Source organism: Lagenorhynchus albirostris, chromosome 2 (assembly GCF_949774975.1).
Source record: "Lagenorhynchus albirostris chromosome 2, mLagAlb1.1, whole genome shotgun sequence".
Classification (NCBI taxonomy): Eukaryota; Metazoa; Chordata; class Mammalia; order Artiodactyla; family Delphinidae; genus Lagenorhynchus; species Lagenorhynchus albirostris.
Window position 1 is genome coordinate 169,549,135 of NC_083096.1, and position 19,006 is coordinate 169,568,140.

Genomic DNA, 19,006 nt, shown 5'->3' on the forward strand with positions numbered 1-19,006 from the left:
GCCAGCCTCTCAAAGTCTCACCTCCCCTTCTCAGAGTTTGTGACCTCATACCAAGAAGTTTCTCTCTTCTGTGTTTTTGTTCCTTGTAGTTCCCTTTGTCTAGAATGGTACTTTTCTTCTAACCTGGCTAAGTTCTGCTCATCTATTAAGGGTGGATTTAGGAGTTATCCCTCCTGGGAAGACTTTCCCCAAGTACTCCAAACCTTCCAAGGAAGGGAAGGGGACCTTACTTTAAGTTTCTACTATTCTCCCCTCACCCCCTCTTGCATAAGTGCAAGGACCATGTCTTATTTTCATCGTTCCTTCAGTGAACGTTTGTCTAAACAATTGCACACATAAAGCATCCAGTCTGGGTAATTCCCTGGTGGTCCAGTGGTGAGGATTCCACGCTGTCACTACCGAGGGCTCAGGTTCTATCCCTGGTCAGGGGAAACTAAAATCCCACAAGCTGTGCAGTGCAGCAAAAAAAAAAGAAAAAAAAAAAAAGCATCCAGTCCAAGGTTACCCAGCTGGCAAGCTATCGAGTATTGTGTCAGAAGTTAGTGCTTAGACCGCCATAGGGCTCTCATTAAAATGCAAAGTTTTCAAAATCCTCACTCAAGCAGTACCCTTTACAGTTCGCAAAACACTCTCTTAAGGCTACTCTTTATATCCAGAAGCAGAGATTGAAAAAAGGAAATGTTTTCAAACCCTGGAGCTAAACAGGACCATCATTAAAGAAGAAATCAGCATATGGAGATAACAGCAGTGAGGAGGGTCCACCACCTGCAAGGATGACCTTCCAGGGCAGAGAAACCCCGCCCAGGGACCCGCTTGCACCCCAGCACAAGCCAAGGCACAGCAAACCCACTACTGCGAAGACTACAAATCCCAGCATGCCTGGCATCCAGTGAGTGACAGCAGCAACGCATGCCGGGACACGTAGTCCAGTTCTAGCTCAGGAAAAGGCCAGAACATCACGTGACGTCAGCAGTGCTCAGGAAAGGAGTCAGAACCGGTCCAGGCGCGGGTTAACCCTTCCAGAGAGCCGACCCTGGTTTCTTTGGTGACCCAGGTTTCAGGTCCCACCCCACAATCCAGCGGACCTATGGTGTGCGTTGAGTAGCCTCTCGCGTGATCCTTCACGGTTAAAGGGGAAGTACCAGAGGGCAAGAACAGGCAGACTTTAGCTCTCCAGGTGCCCACTTGGAAGATTAGTGGTGCGCAGAACGCTATCCTGGACAGGAGCTGAGACGTCGCTTCCCCTGCAGCGCCGGTGAGGACGTGGCAAGGGTCTCGACTAGCGGCTTCCCCTTCCTCCGCCCGTCGGGCAAGAGGCGCAAAGACTGCTGGGAACGCGCATGCGCCCACCGCGGCGGGGAGTACACCTACAACGTCTGCGGGTGCGGGGGGTGTCGGGTGTCCGCGGAGGCGCTTTGCGGCCGGTCGTGCGGGTCGGGTGCGGGCGCGCGGGCGGGCGCCCGGGCAGAGGCGCGCGCAGGTGATTGACTGGCCAGCTGGCTGAGGGAGCGCCTGGTCCTCATCGCTGGCAGGTGGCGGAGCCCATTTGGGCGGTGGTGGAGGCGGCTGCGGCAGCCTGGGCGGCCGGGCTCAGGAGGCACTCCTCGGGCCAAGGCCATGGCCCCGCGGCTGCAGCTGGAGAAGGCGGCCTGGCGCTGGGCGGAGACGGTGCGGCCCGAGGAGGTGTCGCAGGAGCACATCGAGACCGCCTACCGCATCTGGCTGGAGCCCTGCATCCGCGGCGTGTGCAGGTGAGGCCCGCGCACCGGGCCTCGCGCCCCCCTCGCGTCGGACCTTGGAAAACCAGGCCCGGGGCTGGGGGAAGGAAGACGGCGGCCCTTTCCGTGTATCTAGCGGGCGTGGAGAGAACAAGGTGGAGGTTTCCTCCTTTCCGCCTTCTGGGCGACCTGGGAGAAAGGCAGCCTTTCCGGGCTCTGCACGGAGGTGATGCTGCTGAAAGCCCTTCAGAAAGGTTTTGGGTTTTTATTAGAAGATGGCGGTGGAGATGGTTGAAGGCAGGAGCTAAGACCTTAGGAAACGTTGGTGGTTGGTATATCCTGGCCACTGCTCGGTTTTTTGGTTTGTAAAATGGGAACTTCTGCGAAGTGAGCTTCATCACTGTACATCTCGTATTGGTGTTGACGCTGAAGGCGTGATCATATTTTTGGGTAGGGCGGCTTTAGGAAAACGTACGGTTAGTCTGCGTCATCGGTACCCTTCATCCCCAGTTGACCTTCCCCTCTCTCGGTAATCTAGTATTTTTTAGCCTTTTTTGGGGGGTGGGGGGTCGCTCTGACTGAACACCATTCTACCGAGTACAAAGTTTGAGCTGTGTAAGTGCTGTCCTTCACTTCTACTTAGCCCGTGAACCTTGTCTTTCCTTTTAGATCGAATCCTTAGCTGTTTTTCCACCTTTTAACGCGGGAACTATAGTTTGTGTCCGGAATGTTGTTGAATTGACTTGGCCAAGCCGGGCATGCTCAGTAGCCTTTCATCAAGCATTTAGTAAAGACTTTCTGGAGTTTTTACATTCCACGGTGGGATCCGGAAGGAATGGAAGTCAAGGTCTCAGATTTGGAGCTTTAGGTCTAGTATGAGAAGTGAAACAAGTTAGAGAGCTTCCATAAAGCAGACGAATAATTCCAAGCTCTGGGAGTCTGGCTCATGAGGAGAGCAACAGTCAGTACTGGAATGACGTGGCCGTGTATAATAGATAAGCTTCAGTCAGTTTCTCCACATATTAGGTTCCAGAGCAACCAAAAATTATAAACTCTTTCATTGTAATAGTTATGATTTTAATGGAAGTAAAGGAGTAGAAATTAGCTGAGATCACTATAAGGGGTATGTCACGGATGTGAGTTTTAAGCTGCAATTGCAAGGTTTATATCCAAGCAGTTTTTTTCATAAATAGCTTTGAGATATAATGCACACATCATATGATTCACCCATTTAAAATGTACAACCCAGTATTTTTTATTTGTATAGTCGCAGGGTTGTTGAGCCCTCAGCACAATCCGACCCCCCTAAAAGAAGCTCTGTATCCGTTAGCTTGGCACTCAATCCTCCCTGTAAACCCCACTCCCCGACCCCCCAGTTCGAAGTAACTACTGATATGCTTTCTGCCTCTAAATTTGCCTATTCATATGGCCATTTCATGTAAATGGAATCATACAGTATGTGGACTTTTATGACTGGCTTCTTTGACACCATAATGTTTTCAAGGATCATCCATGTTGTAGTATTTGTCAGTATTTCATTTCATTAAAAATCGTTTTGTGAAAGTCATGTAAAACGCACAACGAAATTTACCATTTTTTTAAAAAAATATTTATTTTTGTCTGCGTTGGGTCTTCGTTGCTACTCACAGGCTTTCTCTAGTTGTGGCAAGCAGGGGCTGCTCATTGCGGTGGCTTCTCTTGTTGCGGAGCACGGGCTCAAGGCACGCGGGCTTCAGTAGTGTGGTGTGTGGGCTCAGTAGTTGTGGCTCGTGGGCTCTAGAGCGCAGGCTCGGTAGTTGTGGTGCGCGGGCTTAGTTGCTCTGTGGCATGTGGGATCTTCCCGGACCAGGGCTCGAACCCGTGTCCCCTGCATTGGCAGGAGGATTCTTAACCACTGTGCCACCAGGGAAGTCCCACTATTTTTAAAGTACACAATTGCACGGCATTAAGTACCTTTACGATATTGTACAAACATCACCATTGTTTAGTTCTGGAACTTCTTCCATCACCCTAAAGGGAAACTCCATATCCATTAAACTCCAGTCATTTCCCATTTCCCCCTCCCCCACCCCGTGGCAACCACTAATCTTTTTGTCTGTAGATTTCTTTATTCTGGATATTTTATATACGTGGAATCATACAATACGTGGCCTTTTTTTGGTCTGGCGTTCACTTAGCATAATATTTTCAAGGGTCATGCATGTTATAGTATGTATCAGTATTTTATTCCTTTTTATGGTTGAATAATATTCCATTGTTGGATATACCACATTTTATTCATCAGTTGATGGATTTAAATTTCCCCCCCAACTTTATTGAGGAATAATTGACAAATATAACTATATTTAAAGTGTACAGCATGGTAATTTGATGGACCTTGTGGAATGATTACCAAGATCAGGGCAATTAACACATCCATCATCTCACAGCATAGTTAAGTTGATGGATATTTTGGTTATTTCCGCTTTCTGGCTGTTGTGAATAGTGTTGCTGTGAACATTTGTGTACAAGTTTTTGTTTGAACACCTATTTTCAGTTCTTTGGGATATATACCTAGGAGTGGAATTGCTGGGTCATAGGATCACTATGTTTAACATTTTGAGGAACTGACAAATTGTTTTCCAGAGTGGCTGCACTATTTTACATACTCACAGACAATATATGAAGATTCCATTTTCTTCTCATCCTTACACTGTTTTTGTCTTATAGCCATCCTAGTGGGTGTGAAGTGCTATCTCATTGTGGTTTTGCTTTGCATTTTCCTGATGACTAATAAGGTTGAGCATCTTTTCATGTGCTTATTGGCCATTTGTAGATCTTTGGAGAGAGGTCTTTTCACATCCTTTGCCCATTTTAAAATTGGATTATCTTTATTACTGAGTTACAAGAATTCTTTATATATTCTGGATATAAGTCCCATGTATTTGCAAATATTTTCTCATTCTGTGGGTTCTCTTTTCCCTTTTTTTTTAAAATGCTTTTCTAATTTATTTATTTATTTTTTGACTGCGTTGGGTCTTCATTGCTGCAGGGGCTTTCTTTTTTTCTTTTCTTTTTTTTTTTTTTTTTTTTGCGTTACACGGGCCTCTCACTGCTGTGGCCTCTCCCGTCGCGGAGCACAGGCTCTGGACGCGCAGGCCCAGCGGCCATGGCCCACGGGCCCAGCAGCTCCGCGGCATGTGGGATCCTCCTGGACCGGGGCACAAACCTGTGTCCCCCGCATTGGCAGGCGGACTCCCAACCACTGCGCCACCAGGGAAGCCTGAGGGGCTTTCTTCAGTTGCTGAGAGCAGGGGCTGCTCTTCGTTGCAGTGTGTCTCGTTGTGGTGGTTTCTCGTTGCAGAGCACGGGCACTCGGCATGCGGGCTTCAGTAGTTGTGACACGCAGGCTCAGTAGTTGTGGCGCACAGGCATAGTTGCTCCGCGGCACGTGGAGTCTTCCTGCACCAGGGCTTGAACCTGTGTCCCCTGCGTGGCCAGGCAGATTCTTAACCACTGCACCACCAGGCCATGTCCCCTGCATTGGCAGGCAGATTCTTAACCACTACGCCACCAGGGAAGTCCGGTTTTGCCTTCTTTGAGGTTTTGCCTTCTTTGAACCGGCACATAGCACAAAGAGCCTGGGAATGTTGAGTCAGTCACCAAAGTTTTGGAAAGGGGTTAAAGTTAGGCAGTGACCTGCTGTAGCGCCCCTCCCCCCCACCCAGTCAAAGGATGGGGAGCCTTCTGAATTCCTTATTTGTTGACATCTGGTTAGAGACCCGTTTGTGATTATGAAATAAAATGGTAGAGGGACAAGGATGTTCTTAATTAGAGGGGACTAGTTTGGAAGGGAGTTCCTGAACTCAGTTAATGGACCTAACCTAACCAACTGTCATTCTGATAGAGTGGTGACATTTGGAGTTACAGAAACAAGTTGAAGTTTTTGAGGAAAATTCAGACAGTAAATGGTTATTATTGGAACCATTTCAGTAATCATTGGTTAACCTATTCTCTCTCCCCCTGCCTCCCTCTCTTTCCTTTTCCCTTTCTCTCTCTCTCTCTGTGTGCACACACAAATCACTTTTTAGAAATCTGGTGCTGCATTAGGCAAAGCCTTAGTGTAGTCAGGGGTCTTCCCTGGAAGCAGGAGAGTTGGCTTGCTATCCTTCATTGATTTCTACTTGGGCTGTGTGAAATGATGTCCTAAGAGCCAAGAAACTAAAAGGTGTTGAGGGAGAAAAACAAAGCAATAACTCTTTAAATGACCACGCAGAGGGAGTAATATCTCCACCCTCCTCTCCCATTCAAATAATAAAATTTTTTTGTACTGCATAGCATCTATGAAATCATTGACTAAATTTCTGTCCATTGTGCTGGAAAACATACTCCTAAATGACAGATCCTTGGAGATCTGTCAAAACAGAGCTAAAACTACCACTCTTACCTATGGTCAGTGTAGAAGGAACTTTGCACCCCTAGATACTTAGCCTACTGTTTTTTTTCCCACTTTGGAGTTTTTGATTGTGAAAAATGGTTTCCTTTCTGTACAGTTTTGGATATCATTGCAGATGTCTCCTTTTCCTTCTTGCCCACACCATCTAATCAGCTCCCAAGTCCTATTTCATTGCATTGATATGCTGGAATTCAGCTTTCTTCCATTGCTTGCATTGCCACTAAATTGGTTTAGACTAGGAAAATTGTTATGTCTCAGGCTTTGTTCAGCCTCGGTCCATCATTTACATTGCTGCGAAAGCGTTTGTTGGCCTAAAATCACAGCGAATAACGTCACAGCTGCTTAACATGTCATACCAAACATTTGGGGAACCTGCCCTCTGCCTCCTGCTGTAGCCACTTGGTGTTCTTATATCCATGGCCCTAGAGAAAAAAGTACCTGTTAGAATTCTTCATTTTGTTTTATTGCCACAGTGTCAAACATACTCTGTGGACACGTGCCCAGAAGTATTGAAACAAAATATTGGTGCCATTTAACATTTTGAGACATTTTCTCAAGTTTTCCCCAAAGCGTTGTGTTTAACAATGAATGGACAGCGACTCTCACTTTACCATGATTCATGATCAAAACTTTTTTTTTTTGGCCGCACTGCGCGGCCTGTGGAACTTCCCCGACCAGGGATCAAACCTGTGCCCGCTACAGCAGAAGCAGAGTCTTAACCACTGGACCACCACGGAAGTCCATCACCAAAACTTTTTTTGCTAATTTCATAAGTGAAAACATCTTTCATGGCTGTTTTAAACTCACATTTCTCTGGAGCTGAATGTTTTCCCCTGTGTTTGTTAACTGGTCTTACAAGAAAGCTTAGAGGAAGAGGGGCAAAGCTGTTTTTAAGAATTCGGAGATCAGGGAGTTCCGTGGAAGTCTGATGGTTAGGACTTTTCACTGCCGTGGCCCTGGGTTCAATCCCTGGTTGGGGAACTGAGATTCTGCAAACGGTGTGGCACGGCCAAAAAAAAAAAAATTAGGAGATCTGTTAGAGACTGAAATGGATTGTTGGCTCTTGGAGGTAAGTTAATAACAGAAAAAGCTTTATTTCGTTAGTCCATATTTGTTAGGGTTCCTAGATACAGGTGACAGAAACTTTAACATAGTGTAAGGGAAGTGCCTCAGTTAACAAATCTAGGGAGGTGTTTGTTTTAATTCAGGAAAGATGTGGACAAATAAATCATGGCTAGGGCAGGGAAACACTTGAGCCCAGGAGAGAGTCTGAACCTCTTACAGCTGTTTCTCATGCAAATCAGCATGTTGTTTCCTTCTTAATGTTAGGACAGCTAAGCTGTCAGAAGGGTCTGCTACTGAAGAGGGATTGTTATTTTGGGGTTGTTTGTTTTGTCTTTCTCTCAGTTCCCATTTTAAATATCTTGTGAGGCTGGTTTTGGGTGCTAGATGGGAGCTGCATCTCAGCAGCTCTTGCTAGAACCACAAGAATGGAGGAACAGTTTGTTCTCAAAGAAAAATAAAAAAGGTAGGGGGAGCTGAAGAAACTAGGCATGTACAGTAATAGTCAACTGCCACACAAAACAAAAACCTAGTCGTAAGCCGACTGATGCATAAGTAAATGAGATACGAGTAGTGGGAGAGAGCCAGGGGAGAACCAGGATGGTGCTCTTCATGCTTTGTTTTTGTTTGTGATTCAGTTCTCCCTCTCTGATTCCCCTGTAGGCAGAAGGAAGGGTTTCTGGGAAGAAGACCAGTGGGGAGTGGGTAGAGGGTACCCACTAAGGTTGTAGGAACTTATTATTTCAGAGAAGGTGAATGGCATCACTCTACCTAGATTAAATCGGGGCTACTTGTGACCTTGAAAAAGTTACTTGCTTTTTAAGTCAGCATTAGCAAATTCAGATGCTTTCTAGGGCCAAGTAAGTTGTATAAATTTGAGTCAACAGGCTAGGGTATTTACACATCAAACATGTAAACATGTGTCCCTGTCTCACCTGTCTCAGCCTCCTTGATCTGTCTCTTACACTGATGGAAACAGGTATGCAGAAGTATTTTTCTACTATAAGAAAATTGGTACAAACAGGATGATAGATGATACTTGACACCTGTAGCCTACTCCTAATGGGGATAAAAAGGAGCTTGGGGCTTTGGAGACTGGGAGAGGTTTTCTTCTACAGGGGGATTTCATCTAGCCTTCTGTACATGGCATTCTGCTGCACTGCTTAGGTTGGCTTGGAAGTAATGGCTTATAATATAAATTTTTATTTATTTACTTATTTATTTATTTATCTTTGGCTGCATTGGGTCTTCGTTGCTGCACACGGGCTTCCTCTAGTTGCTGTGAGTGGGCGTTACGCTTCATTGCGGTGCGCAGGCTTCTCATTGCAGTGGCTTCTCGTTGCAGAGCACAGGCTTTAGGCGCGCGAGCTTCAGTAGTTGTGGCTCGCGGGCTCTAGAGCGCAGGCTCAGTAGCTACAGCGCACGGGCTTAGTTGCTCCGCAGCATGTGGGATTTTCCCGGATCAGGGCTCGAACCCGTGTCCCCTGCATTGGCAGGCAGATTCTTAACCACTGCGCCACCAGGGAGTCCCAATAGAAATGTTTTTATGATTTATGTTTCTTAAGTAGATTCTCCACTGCTCCAAACAAGAAAATAAATAAACAAAAAAAACCTCCACAACATTGAGCCCATGTACCAAAAAAAGGCTTGGCCTCAATTTGGAAAGCTTTAGTTGGTTAGCCTAAGCTACTTTTAATGCAGTGGCTCACCACTGACTTTGATTCTCACCTGGAGTGTGTCCTTAGGCACCCGGAAGCCATAGGTTCTCTGGGGAGGAGGGTGGCGGCTGGTGCTTTAACACAGGTTCATCTCATCTACACGGTGATGGCATTTTAGCTGATGGAACCTTATTCAGTAACACCTCACCATCAGTTAATTTAAGAAAAGCAAAAACAAAAAAACAATGCCAGCGTTCTAGGGCTAAATAATACCAGTTGCTCCCAGCTTCTCACATCTGTTTTTGGAAGTCTTTTTAAAGTTAAAGAAACCTGTTGCGTGACATTTTTACTTCATAGCTGTGTATTTTATTTGCTCATTGAGGCCAACTTTGGACCAAGTGGACAAGATTTATTGTGTGTGTGGGAGGGGAGGAGCATGGACAAGGAGAGCCTCCTTTTGTTCATTTTCTCTATTTTGTTGTTAGGAACAGGAGACTAAAATCAGAATGGTTCTAATGGAACCGTAGTTGAGAGAATGATCTGTGCTTTTGACCCACAGGAGAGTGCCTGTCTTCCCAGCCAAAACCTGTGAAGGACTTACCCCTCCCTTGTTTACGAGGAGAAAACAAACTTGGTATACCTTTGAAAAGCATATTGGAAAGAGCAAGTACATGCTTACTTAGTTTTAGAGATAACATTTTCACTCTAGTTATTGATGCTAACTTTTCCTGTTCTAAAGACCTTGCAGGGCTTCCCTGGTGGCGCAGTGGTTGAGAGTCCGCCTGCCAATGCGGGGGACACGGGTTTGCGCCCCGGTCCGGGAGGATCCCACATGCCGTGGAGCGGCTGGGCCCGTGAGCCATGGCCGCTGAGCCTGCGCGTCAGAGCCTGTGCTCCACAACGGGAGAGGCCACAGCAGTGAGAGGCCCGCGTACTGCAAAAAAAAAAATAAAATAAAAAATAAAAGAATCTTCCTTATTTATTTATTTATTTTTAAAAAGAATCTGCCTGGTAAGTCCTTGCCCCTATTCCAAGGAAAGATTTTAGGTTGCTTTCCCCTGTCTCTGAATCAGGTTTTTTTGTTTGTTTCTTTATATCTTCTCTTGGTAGAAGAGAAAAATTACTTCTGTGTAAAAGGAGAGATTGCTTTTACTCATTGTAATTCCCTTGTAGTAGTCCTTTACCATTAGAGGTGAGTTATAGGCACAAAAAATAACTCCTTTTAGATCCTCCCCCCTCGCCCCACAGTGGATCAGTTGTACTTTTATTTCCTTAGTAAGTTACTTTCCAACCTGGCTTTGACATACTCCTGAAAAAACTGCTCTTAAGTTGGCCAAACTTGTTTTCATTTTTATTTTTTAAAGCCAAGAAGACAGTGTGTTTAAGTGGAATATTAAGAACAATTATTTACTGATTTCCCAATTATGTAGTACTTCCCAGAGTTCTAAATCTGAAAGATACAAAATGTGATGGGGGAACATAGGAAGCCCTTTATTCTTAGTTTTGCAGCCAGCAGGTAGAGGTAAACCTCCTCAAAGATGGTTGTTCCCAGGTTATAGTGCGTCTTGTTATCTAAACAAACAAACAAACAGGTCTGTCATACCCCAAACACACACACTTTTTTTTGGCCACACCACCTGGCATGCGGGATGGGATCTTAGTTCCCTGACCAGGGATCAAACCCGGGCCCCCTGCATTGGGAGCATGGGTTCTTAGCCACTGGACCACCAGGGAAGTCCTCTTCACACCCTTTTTTAAATTTTTTATTTATTTATTTATTTTTTTAACGGTGTGTGGGCCTCTCACTGTTGTGGCCTATCCCGTTGCGGAGCACAGGCTCTGGACGCGCAGGCTCAGTGGCCATGGCTCACGGGCCCAGCCGCTCCGCGGCATGTGGGATCTTCCCAGACCGGGGCACGAACCGTGTTCCCTGCATCGGCAGGCGGACTCTCAACCACTGTGCCACCAGGGAAACCCTAAAGATTTAATTTTACTTATTTTTGGCTGCATTGGGTCTTCTTTGCCGTGCGTGGGCTTTCTCTAGTTGCGGCGAGCAGGGGCTACTCTTCATTGCGGTGCATGGGCTTCTCATCTTGGTGGCTTCTCTTGTTGCGGAGCACAGGCTCTAGGCACGTGGGCTTCAGTAGTTGTGGTTTGTGGGCTCAGTAGTTGTGGCTCGCGGGCTGTAGAGTGCAAGCTCAGCAGTCGTGGCGCACGGGCTTAGTTGCTCCGCGGCATGTGGGATCTTCCCTGACCAGGGCTCGAACCCGTGTCCTCTGCCTTGGCAGGTGGATTCTTAACCACTGCACCACCAGGGAAGTCCCCCCCACACCCATTTTTAAACACTGCTTTGTTCCTTGCTTTTTTCAACTAATGATATTGTTACATATCACAACATAATAAAGTTTCTCCTTATCTTTTTTTCCTAATTACAGTACTTTCCATTGCTTGGCTGTATTATTTAGCAGATTCCTATTGATGGGCATTTATAGTGTTTCCAATCTTTTACTGCTGTCAATAAAGCTTTAGTGGGTAACCTGAAATATTCAGAACATACTGACTTAATAAAGTCCTTCACAGCAAAAGAAAATCTAGGCTCGTATGTTACAGTCAGTTGTGTATCTTAAGTCTCCTTTAATCTGGATAATTACTCAGTCTTTCTTTGTATTTCATCATATGGAGGGTTTTTTTTTAAACATCCTTATTGGAGTATAATTGCTTTACAACGGTGTGTTAGTTTCTGCTTTATAACAAAGTGAATCAGCTGTACATATACATATATCCCCATCTCTATATGGAGGTTTTTTAAAAGTATAGGACACTTACTTTGCAGAAAGCTTCTCAACTTGGATTTGTCTGGTGTTGGCTTATAATTGGGTTTAGGTTATTCACTTTGGTAGGAAAACCACAGAAGTGATGTTGTGCTCTTAGTGCATCACACCAGGAGGGGCATACAGTTAATTAGACCCATTACTGGCTACTTAAACTTTGATCCTTTGGTTAGGTGGTATCTGCCAGGTTTCTCCACTGAAAGCTATATTTCCTTTTGTAATTAATAAACAACTTGTGCTGAGATACTTTGAGACTATGTAAATACTCCGTTCCTCCTCAAACCTTCCTACACTGGCATCCATTGACAATCCTGCATGATTTCGTTATTAATCTGATGGATGCCAGCCAAATGGTGAATTTCTAATTCTGTCCTTTCTTCCACATTGATAGTTGGCTTTCTTTAAGGAGGAGATTTCTCATCCATCCGTCCATCCACCCACCTTACTAATGGATTCCTACATTATTGAGCGGGTTGTAATCCGATCATTATTTTGTTGCTCAGATTGTCCCAGATTTGGGTACAACCTCTTCCTTTTAACATGTCCCCCCATTCCTTTTTTTTTTTTTTTTTTTTTTTTTGTGGTACGCGGGCCTCTCACTGCCGTGGCCTCTCCCGCTGCGGAGCACAGGCCCCGGACGCACAGGCCCAGCGGCCATGGCTCACGGGCCCAGCCGCTCCGCGGCATGTGGGATCCTCCCAGACCAGGGCACGAACCCACATCCCCTGCATTGGCAGGCGGACTCCCAACCACTGCACCACCAGGGAAGCCCCCCCCCTCATTCTTTGAGTACATCCTTATTTTGGGGGCACAGCAGTATGTCCATGTTTATCTTGCCCAGACTTCAAATTGGCCATCTCTCCCAGGAGCTCTGGGTTCTTCGCGTGGGGAATATTTAGAAATCAAGATCTGCTTGCTCGGTGTGTTCGTGTTACTGCTCTTAGGCCCTCGGCTGACAAAAAAGCTGTCTCGTTTAGGCTGCCCATTAAATCTAAATTTCAGATAGACAACAAATACTTTAAAAAATATAAATATGTCATTGATCTGAAATTCAAATAACTTCTGTCCTGTATTTTATCTGGCAACACTAATCTACCTGTCTGTATATATTAAGACCCTGTGGATTTTGACTTAACACCTGTTATTCCTAATCAATACTGCAGGGTTGGTTTTATTCTTCTTCCCTTATTTGTAACTTTCCTCTCCAAAACTTGATTCCCTTCATCCCCAGTATACATGTACTTATTTGTTAAATTGCAGAATGTACAGAAAGTTTCAGAATTGTTAACCCATGTATCTTTGAAAAGGAAGCTATTAAATAAGTTTGTTGTTTGTTCCTTATGTCTTTATCCTGACACTAATAAACTTGCTAATGACCAAGTTCAAGTTACTTGGGTCAGTGCCCCACCCTCTTCCTTTCAGTGTATGTAACTCAATTGAAATATGTTATTGTTTGTGTTGAATTTAGGGTTCCCTCCATCCTTACTGATTTGTGTGTAACATTCACATGGCCCCCAAATTCAACAGTGTATGGAACGGTATATTCAGGAAAATGTCCAACGCTTCTTTTTTTAAAAAAATCTTAATCCTACTCATGTTCTACAGGTAACCAGTTTCACTAGTCTCTGATTTATCCTTTTGGTGTTTTTCTTTTTTTTAATACTGTTATTTTTTCATTGAAGTATTGTTGATTTACAATGTTGTATTAATTACTGTACAGCAAAGTGATTCAGTTATACACATGCATATATACATTCGTGTTTTCCTTTTTGCTCAAATGAGCAGATACATGTGTATTTTATTTCCCCATCTTTCTTAACATAAAAAATGGCATGCTATAAATAACTCTCTTGTACTTTGCTTTTTGCTCATTAATATATCTTAGAAATTACATCAGTTCACAGAGATCGTCATGTGTTTTTCCTGTCACAGTTGTGTGGTACTCCATTGTGTGGATGTACCATATTCCCGATGTTTGGTCATTTGGGTTGTTTCCAGTATTTTGCAGTCACAAACAGTGCTGTAATGAATAACCTAGTGTATGTGTTTTTGCACTGTTGGAGGTCCATCTTCAGGATGAATTCTTAGAAGTGAAATGGATAGGTCAAAAAGTAGGTGTGTATGTAGATTTGTTAGCAATTGCAAAATTCCCTTCTGTAAGAGTCCTACCAGTTGGCATTCTCATCAGCAGTAGATGAGTTCTGTTTCCCCACAGCCTCACAAACTGGGTGTGATATTATGCTTTCTCAGTTTTGCTAATCTAATAGATGAGAAATAGAATTTTAAAAATGGTATCATTATAGTTTTAATTTGCATATTTCTTTACCATGGAACTATGGTATTTTTTAATCATACAATATTTTTTCATAGACGAAACTGCAAAGGAAATCCGAATTGCTTGGTTGGGATTGGTGAGCACATTTGGTTAGGAGAAATAGATGAAAATAGTTTTCATAACATTGATGACCCCAACTGTGAGAGGAGAAAAAAGGTAAGCCATCATTTTTTAAGCGATTTCTATATGGCATTCTTGCGTGTTTTATTTTGTGCCTATGATCAGAAACCATTACTGATTTCAGGTAACCTAAGCAGCTTTAAGATCAGTAGTGGAACTGAAGACTCTAAACCACTTGAATTGGAACAGTTCTTAATGGTATGCTTTAAAACAGGTAGCTATGTAATCCAGTAAGCCTTTAAATAATAGTTTTAGTTCAGTGCTGATTCCGCGTTTGCTTTAATGTAGCATGTTTTATGTTGAGCTCTTTTTAAGTCTCTTTAAAGGAGGTGGTAAATCCAGGGCACAAGCTCTCAATGATATTACTTTGCTTTCTTGGGCTTGTATTTTTACATATTATACATTCAACAGAAGTTTTACCTTTTTTTTTTTTAACGCTAATACACATTAATACTTTCTAACGATAAAGCCTGGCCTTTACAATATAGTCACCTGTATAGGTATTTTCTCTCTTAAAAAGAACGATTCTTTGTAAGTTCAGGAATTCTCAGCCTTATCTTTGGAAAAAATTGCAACTAACTCCCTCCATCCCCCCATCTCCCAGATCTATAGGATAAAAAGGAACTTTTCTGGAAGTTTCACTTTGTCATTCTGCTGAATGCTGGGCTCTTAGGAATATAGCAAATGAAAAACCTATGTACATATGTTTAAAATTGATGTTTCCTAGAGCCAACTGTTCTCTTAAGCTTAGATTTAAGTGGCTGGAGAAGGCTAGAGTTGCTGTCCTAAGTCTTTCCCCACTCCCATAGTCAACCCAAATGGGGCTTTCATGATAATTATGCCCTAACCTTTCCTGAGAGAGGCTCACAGGGTTTAGTGGTTGAGGCAGTTTAACACATTTTTAATCAAATAAAAAAAAAATACTTCTCAGGCTTCCCTGGTGGCGCAGTGGTTGGGAGTGCGCCTGCCAATGCGGGGAACGCAGGTTCATGCCCCGGTCCGGGAGGATCCCGTGTGCCACGGAGCGGCTAGGCCCGTGGGCCATGGCCGCTGAGCCTGCGCGTCCAGAGCCTGTGCTCCGTGATGGGAGAGGCCACAGCAGTGAGAGGCCCGCGTAATGCAAAAAAAAAAAAAAAAAAAACCTTTTCATAATTTTTTTATTTAAGGGGAAACTGGTTTTATAATTGTAAATTTTGTGTCTTTGTAGAACTCATTTGTGGGGCTCACTAACCTTGGAGCTACTTGTTATGTCAACACATTTCTTCAAGTGTGGTTTCTTAACCTGGAGCTTCGGCAGGCGCTCTACTTATGTCCAAGCACCTGTAGTGACTACATGATGGGAGATGGTATCCAAGAAGAGAAAGGTGAGTGGGGATGGGTATGGGGAGGGCTTACTGCTGAGCTTTTTGCTAGCTAGACCACTTTGAACCAACCATATAGAGGAAACTTCAACTACAGTTTCCCTCTGTGATACACTGTGATTGCAGTCCATTAAATTCTAGTGATTGAGAGAAATCAGTAAAGCAGACAATGTTACTCTTTTGCCTAGTTTGAGAGACTTAGTAAATACTTCAGTGTACCCACAGCCTTTTGTCTTGATTCCCAAATAGGCTGATTTACAAAATACCCTCTAAAATTAAGATTAAATTAACCAACCTTGGCAAAGCGAGCTACTAATATGCGACTACACTCATTGCAAATCTAGAAATCAGTTTCAAACTGTTCTAGTGGAATTATTTAGTTTTTTTATGCATAATATGTGGATTATTATTCCTAATTGATATTTCTATTTAGAGATTATTCTCTTTGAGATGGAACTTCCATGGAATGACCAGGTTTTTCTTCTCAAAGCTGGGGGATAGAGGGAAGTGAGTATAAGATTACACAGGTCTAGGAGCTCCAGGTTGGGAACCTTTGACTCTTGTTCTCATTTGTAAATCCTGTGCTGTGTTTTATGTGATCTGACTTGGGCACACAGCTCATCATGTCTTTGGCTCTGAGAGAGAAAAGATAGGGTTCCTAAGTAAGTCCCACATCTTCCTTCTTGCTGCTCTTTAGACAATTGTAATACTTTTGGTCCTTGTTAACAGTTCAAAACAGTGCTTAAAAATTCTTAAGTTTGTTTCCCCAAAGCTTTATTCCTATAGTTCTGAATATTTAAATCTAGATTAATAGTATAGAAGGTATTGATATTTAAAGAATTAGTGTATGTAAAGGATGAGTAATGGAAAATGGATCATTTTTAAGTTTTAGCATTGTTTTTGCTGAAGAAGTATAAATTTACCAATGAGAAGATAGCTAAATAACAAGTGGAAACTAAATGTCTATTTTGTAAAATGATGTACCATGGCCACCTTTGGGTATTGTGGTTTTAATATGTATCTTCAAGAGATGTGGTTTTTTTTTTTGTTTTGTTTTTTTAATTTCTAAACACTTAGATTTTACTATTTCACCAAAGCCCTTAACCTTGTTCTCGGATAAGAGTGTGCATTTCTGGTGCTATTAGCAGACACAGTGCAGTGTAGTGAGAAGGGTTTGTGTTGGAAATGATGGGACTTGAGTTCTAGTCCCAGCTCCACTACTCCTTTATTTTACAGGTAGGAAAACCAGCAGAGGATAAGTTATTTAAGATCTCATGTAGTGTCTAATCTGTAAAATAAGAAAGTTGGAGTAGATACAAACTTACTTGAAGGGCTTTTAACATCCTGTAAAGCCCCTGCACCCCAGGAAGTAAGATTTTTATCTTTATTTTACAAATGAACTATTGACTTCCTTTTCACAATTGGTGAGTCACAATTGGTAGTAAAGAGGTAAACCATTCAGACCAGTCAGGAGACAAACTACACAGTGATTTGAACTGACAAAAAATTATTAGTAGGAAATTAGAGTAATAGGGGAATTGGTTAGTAAGAATTGAAGAGGACTTGAAAAAACACAGATATAGCAGATAGGGGAGCAGCCACTACCCCAAGGGCTGAAAAAGAATACAAAAGGAGTCCCACACCCCCCTGACCAGGCCTGAGATCCAGACCTCACTGGAGAAAGCACTGCCTGCCTGAGCTCACTGGATGGCCAAGAAGGTGCTGAGATGCCTCAGTGGGTTTCCTAGCTGGAAACTGTCCTCAGGGAGGTACTGGGCCTTGGAATCTCTTGCAGAGAGTATCCAGGAGGTCATTCACAGGGTGGTCATTCAGGAGGAAATGCCTCACAAGAGGCATCCCACTGAAGCTACCAGAGGAGGTGCCGGGAGAAGCTGCTGCCTGGTGAGACACGGAGTGGAACCCTGGAGCGCCCTCTACTGACAAGACTCAACGTTACACTAGCTGGCAAAGGAGGAATCTTTGCAGAGCTCATCTCTGTTAGCACAGAGCAAGCAAAGAAGGGTGGATTTGGAGCTGAGAGGCAATTAATCAATAACTGGCACAGAAGAGAATACACAAATCTTTTAGGGCTCTTGAGAGTCATGCTTCCTATTTTCATACCTTCTCCGAACTCACTAGAACTTGAAACTAAATTTTAAGATTTTTAACAGTAAATTGTTATATTGTTCATTCAAGTTTGAATCAGTGTGCATGAGATTGCTGTCATTTGCTCTGTTTGTGGCAAGTTCACATTAATAAGATTATATTAAAGTATTTGGCCATTTAATGCAAATAGTAAATATAGTGTATGGTTTTTATTACTGGAATGGATGTTTCGGTGTGATTTGACACTCTAGAAGCCATAGTCATGATTGCTATTGTTGTTGTAACATACGTATAGCCTCTTGCCTTTAGGGGATGCATATAGACAGTCATGGCTGCCTCATGACTTCCAAAAGATGTGATTACTGATTTCTTTTAAAGTTTTAAAACTATAATAAAACATTATTATAGTTTGGATATAAGGGTGTTTAATTATAATTATGTTCTCATGTGAAGAGGAGTACATATTTTTAAAAAGTAGCAGTTTTTAAAAGAACAAACATTTCTTTAATAGATTATGAGCCTCAAACAATTTGTGAGCATCTCCAGTACTTATTTGCCTTGTTGCAAAACAGTAATAGGCGATACATTGATCCATCGGGATTTGTGAAAGCTTTGGGCTTGGACACAGGGCAGCAGCAGGTAAGAACCTTTTATTTTTTTTAAATATAAAAAGCATTCCTTACAATCTTTATAGAAAGAAATGAAGAAATTTTTAAAAATTAATTTTTTTCTATTTTATTTACTGTTCAGTATATTGTACATTTTCCTTGATCTCATTTCTGAAAATCCATATGTGGGCACAAACTGATTCAGCATAGCTCTAGTCCTTGTTCCAAAATGCTAAGTTCAAAGTACAAAATGCTAAGTTCAAAGTTTCTGGATTATTTTACTTATTACTATTTGTAACAGAAATTGAAAAGCAAGGTATGATTTTTTTTTTTTCTTTTTATTAACCCAAACCTGTATTGTAGGATGCCCAAGAATTTTCAAAGCTCTTTATGTCTCTTTTGGAAGATACTTTGTCTAAACAAAAGAATCCCGATGTGAGGAATATTGTGCAACAGCAGTTCTGTGGGGAATATGCTTATGTAACTGTGTAAGTGTGTTTCCACTTTTTCATCATGCATTTTATTCTAAGGTGGTTGCTTCTGTGTCTTCTAGTTCAGTTCCAGGTTATGGATTTAGTGGCCTATCATGGGACCTGAAGTATTTATAGTAATATGTTTCCATGGGAACATGTAAACAACTGACTAGATAATTGGAGTTGAACGCATCCAGGTGTTGGGAACTGTGGTTGAGCTCTTGCTGTTTATTTCATGGCTGTGGTCTGGGCTGAAAGCATGAGATTGGAGCCTGCTGGAGTACTAAAAGTAAAACAAC

At 42.9% G+C, this 19,006-nt stretch overlaps 1 protein-coding gene across 5 annotated transcripts in view; it reads left to right on the forward strand.

Annotated features, from left to right (window-relative positions):
• The first annotated feature begins 1,392 nt into the window (after window positions 1-1,392).
• USP48 (ubiquitin specific peptidase 48) overlaps window positions 1,393-19,006 on the forward strand; it is a 67,368-nt gene continuing 49,754 nt past the window's right edge. For 2 of the 5 annotated variants that reach the window (XM_060141175.1, XM_060141176.1), the window contains exons 1-5: window positions 1,397-1,751; window positions 14,075-14,195; window positions 15,367-15,523; window positions 18,138-18,265; window positions 18,598-18,722. In XM_060141175.1, the coding sequence (XP_059997158.1) occupies window positions 1,618-1,751; window positions 14,075-14,195; window positions 15,367-15,523; window positions 18,138-18,265; window positions 18,598-18,722 (665 nt within the window). In that variant the 5' untranslated portion in view covers window positions 1,397-1,617. Of the gene's footprint in view, window positions 1,752-14,074; window positions 14,196-15,366; window positions 15,524-18,137; window positions 18,266-18,597; window positions 18,723-19,006 lie in introns of all 5 variants that reach the window. The other 3 variants (XM_060141177.1, XM_060141178.1, XR_009539063.1) reach the window with 2 other exon arrangements.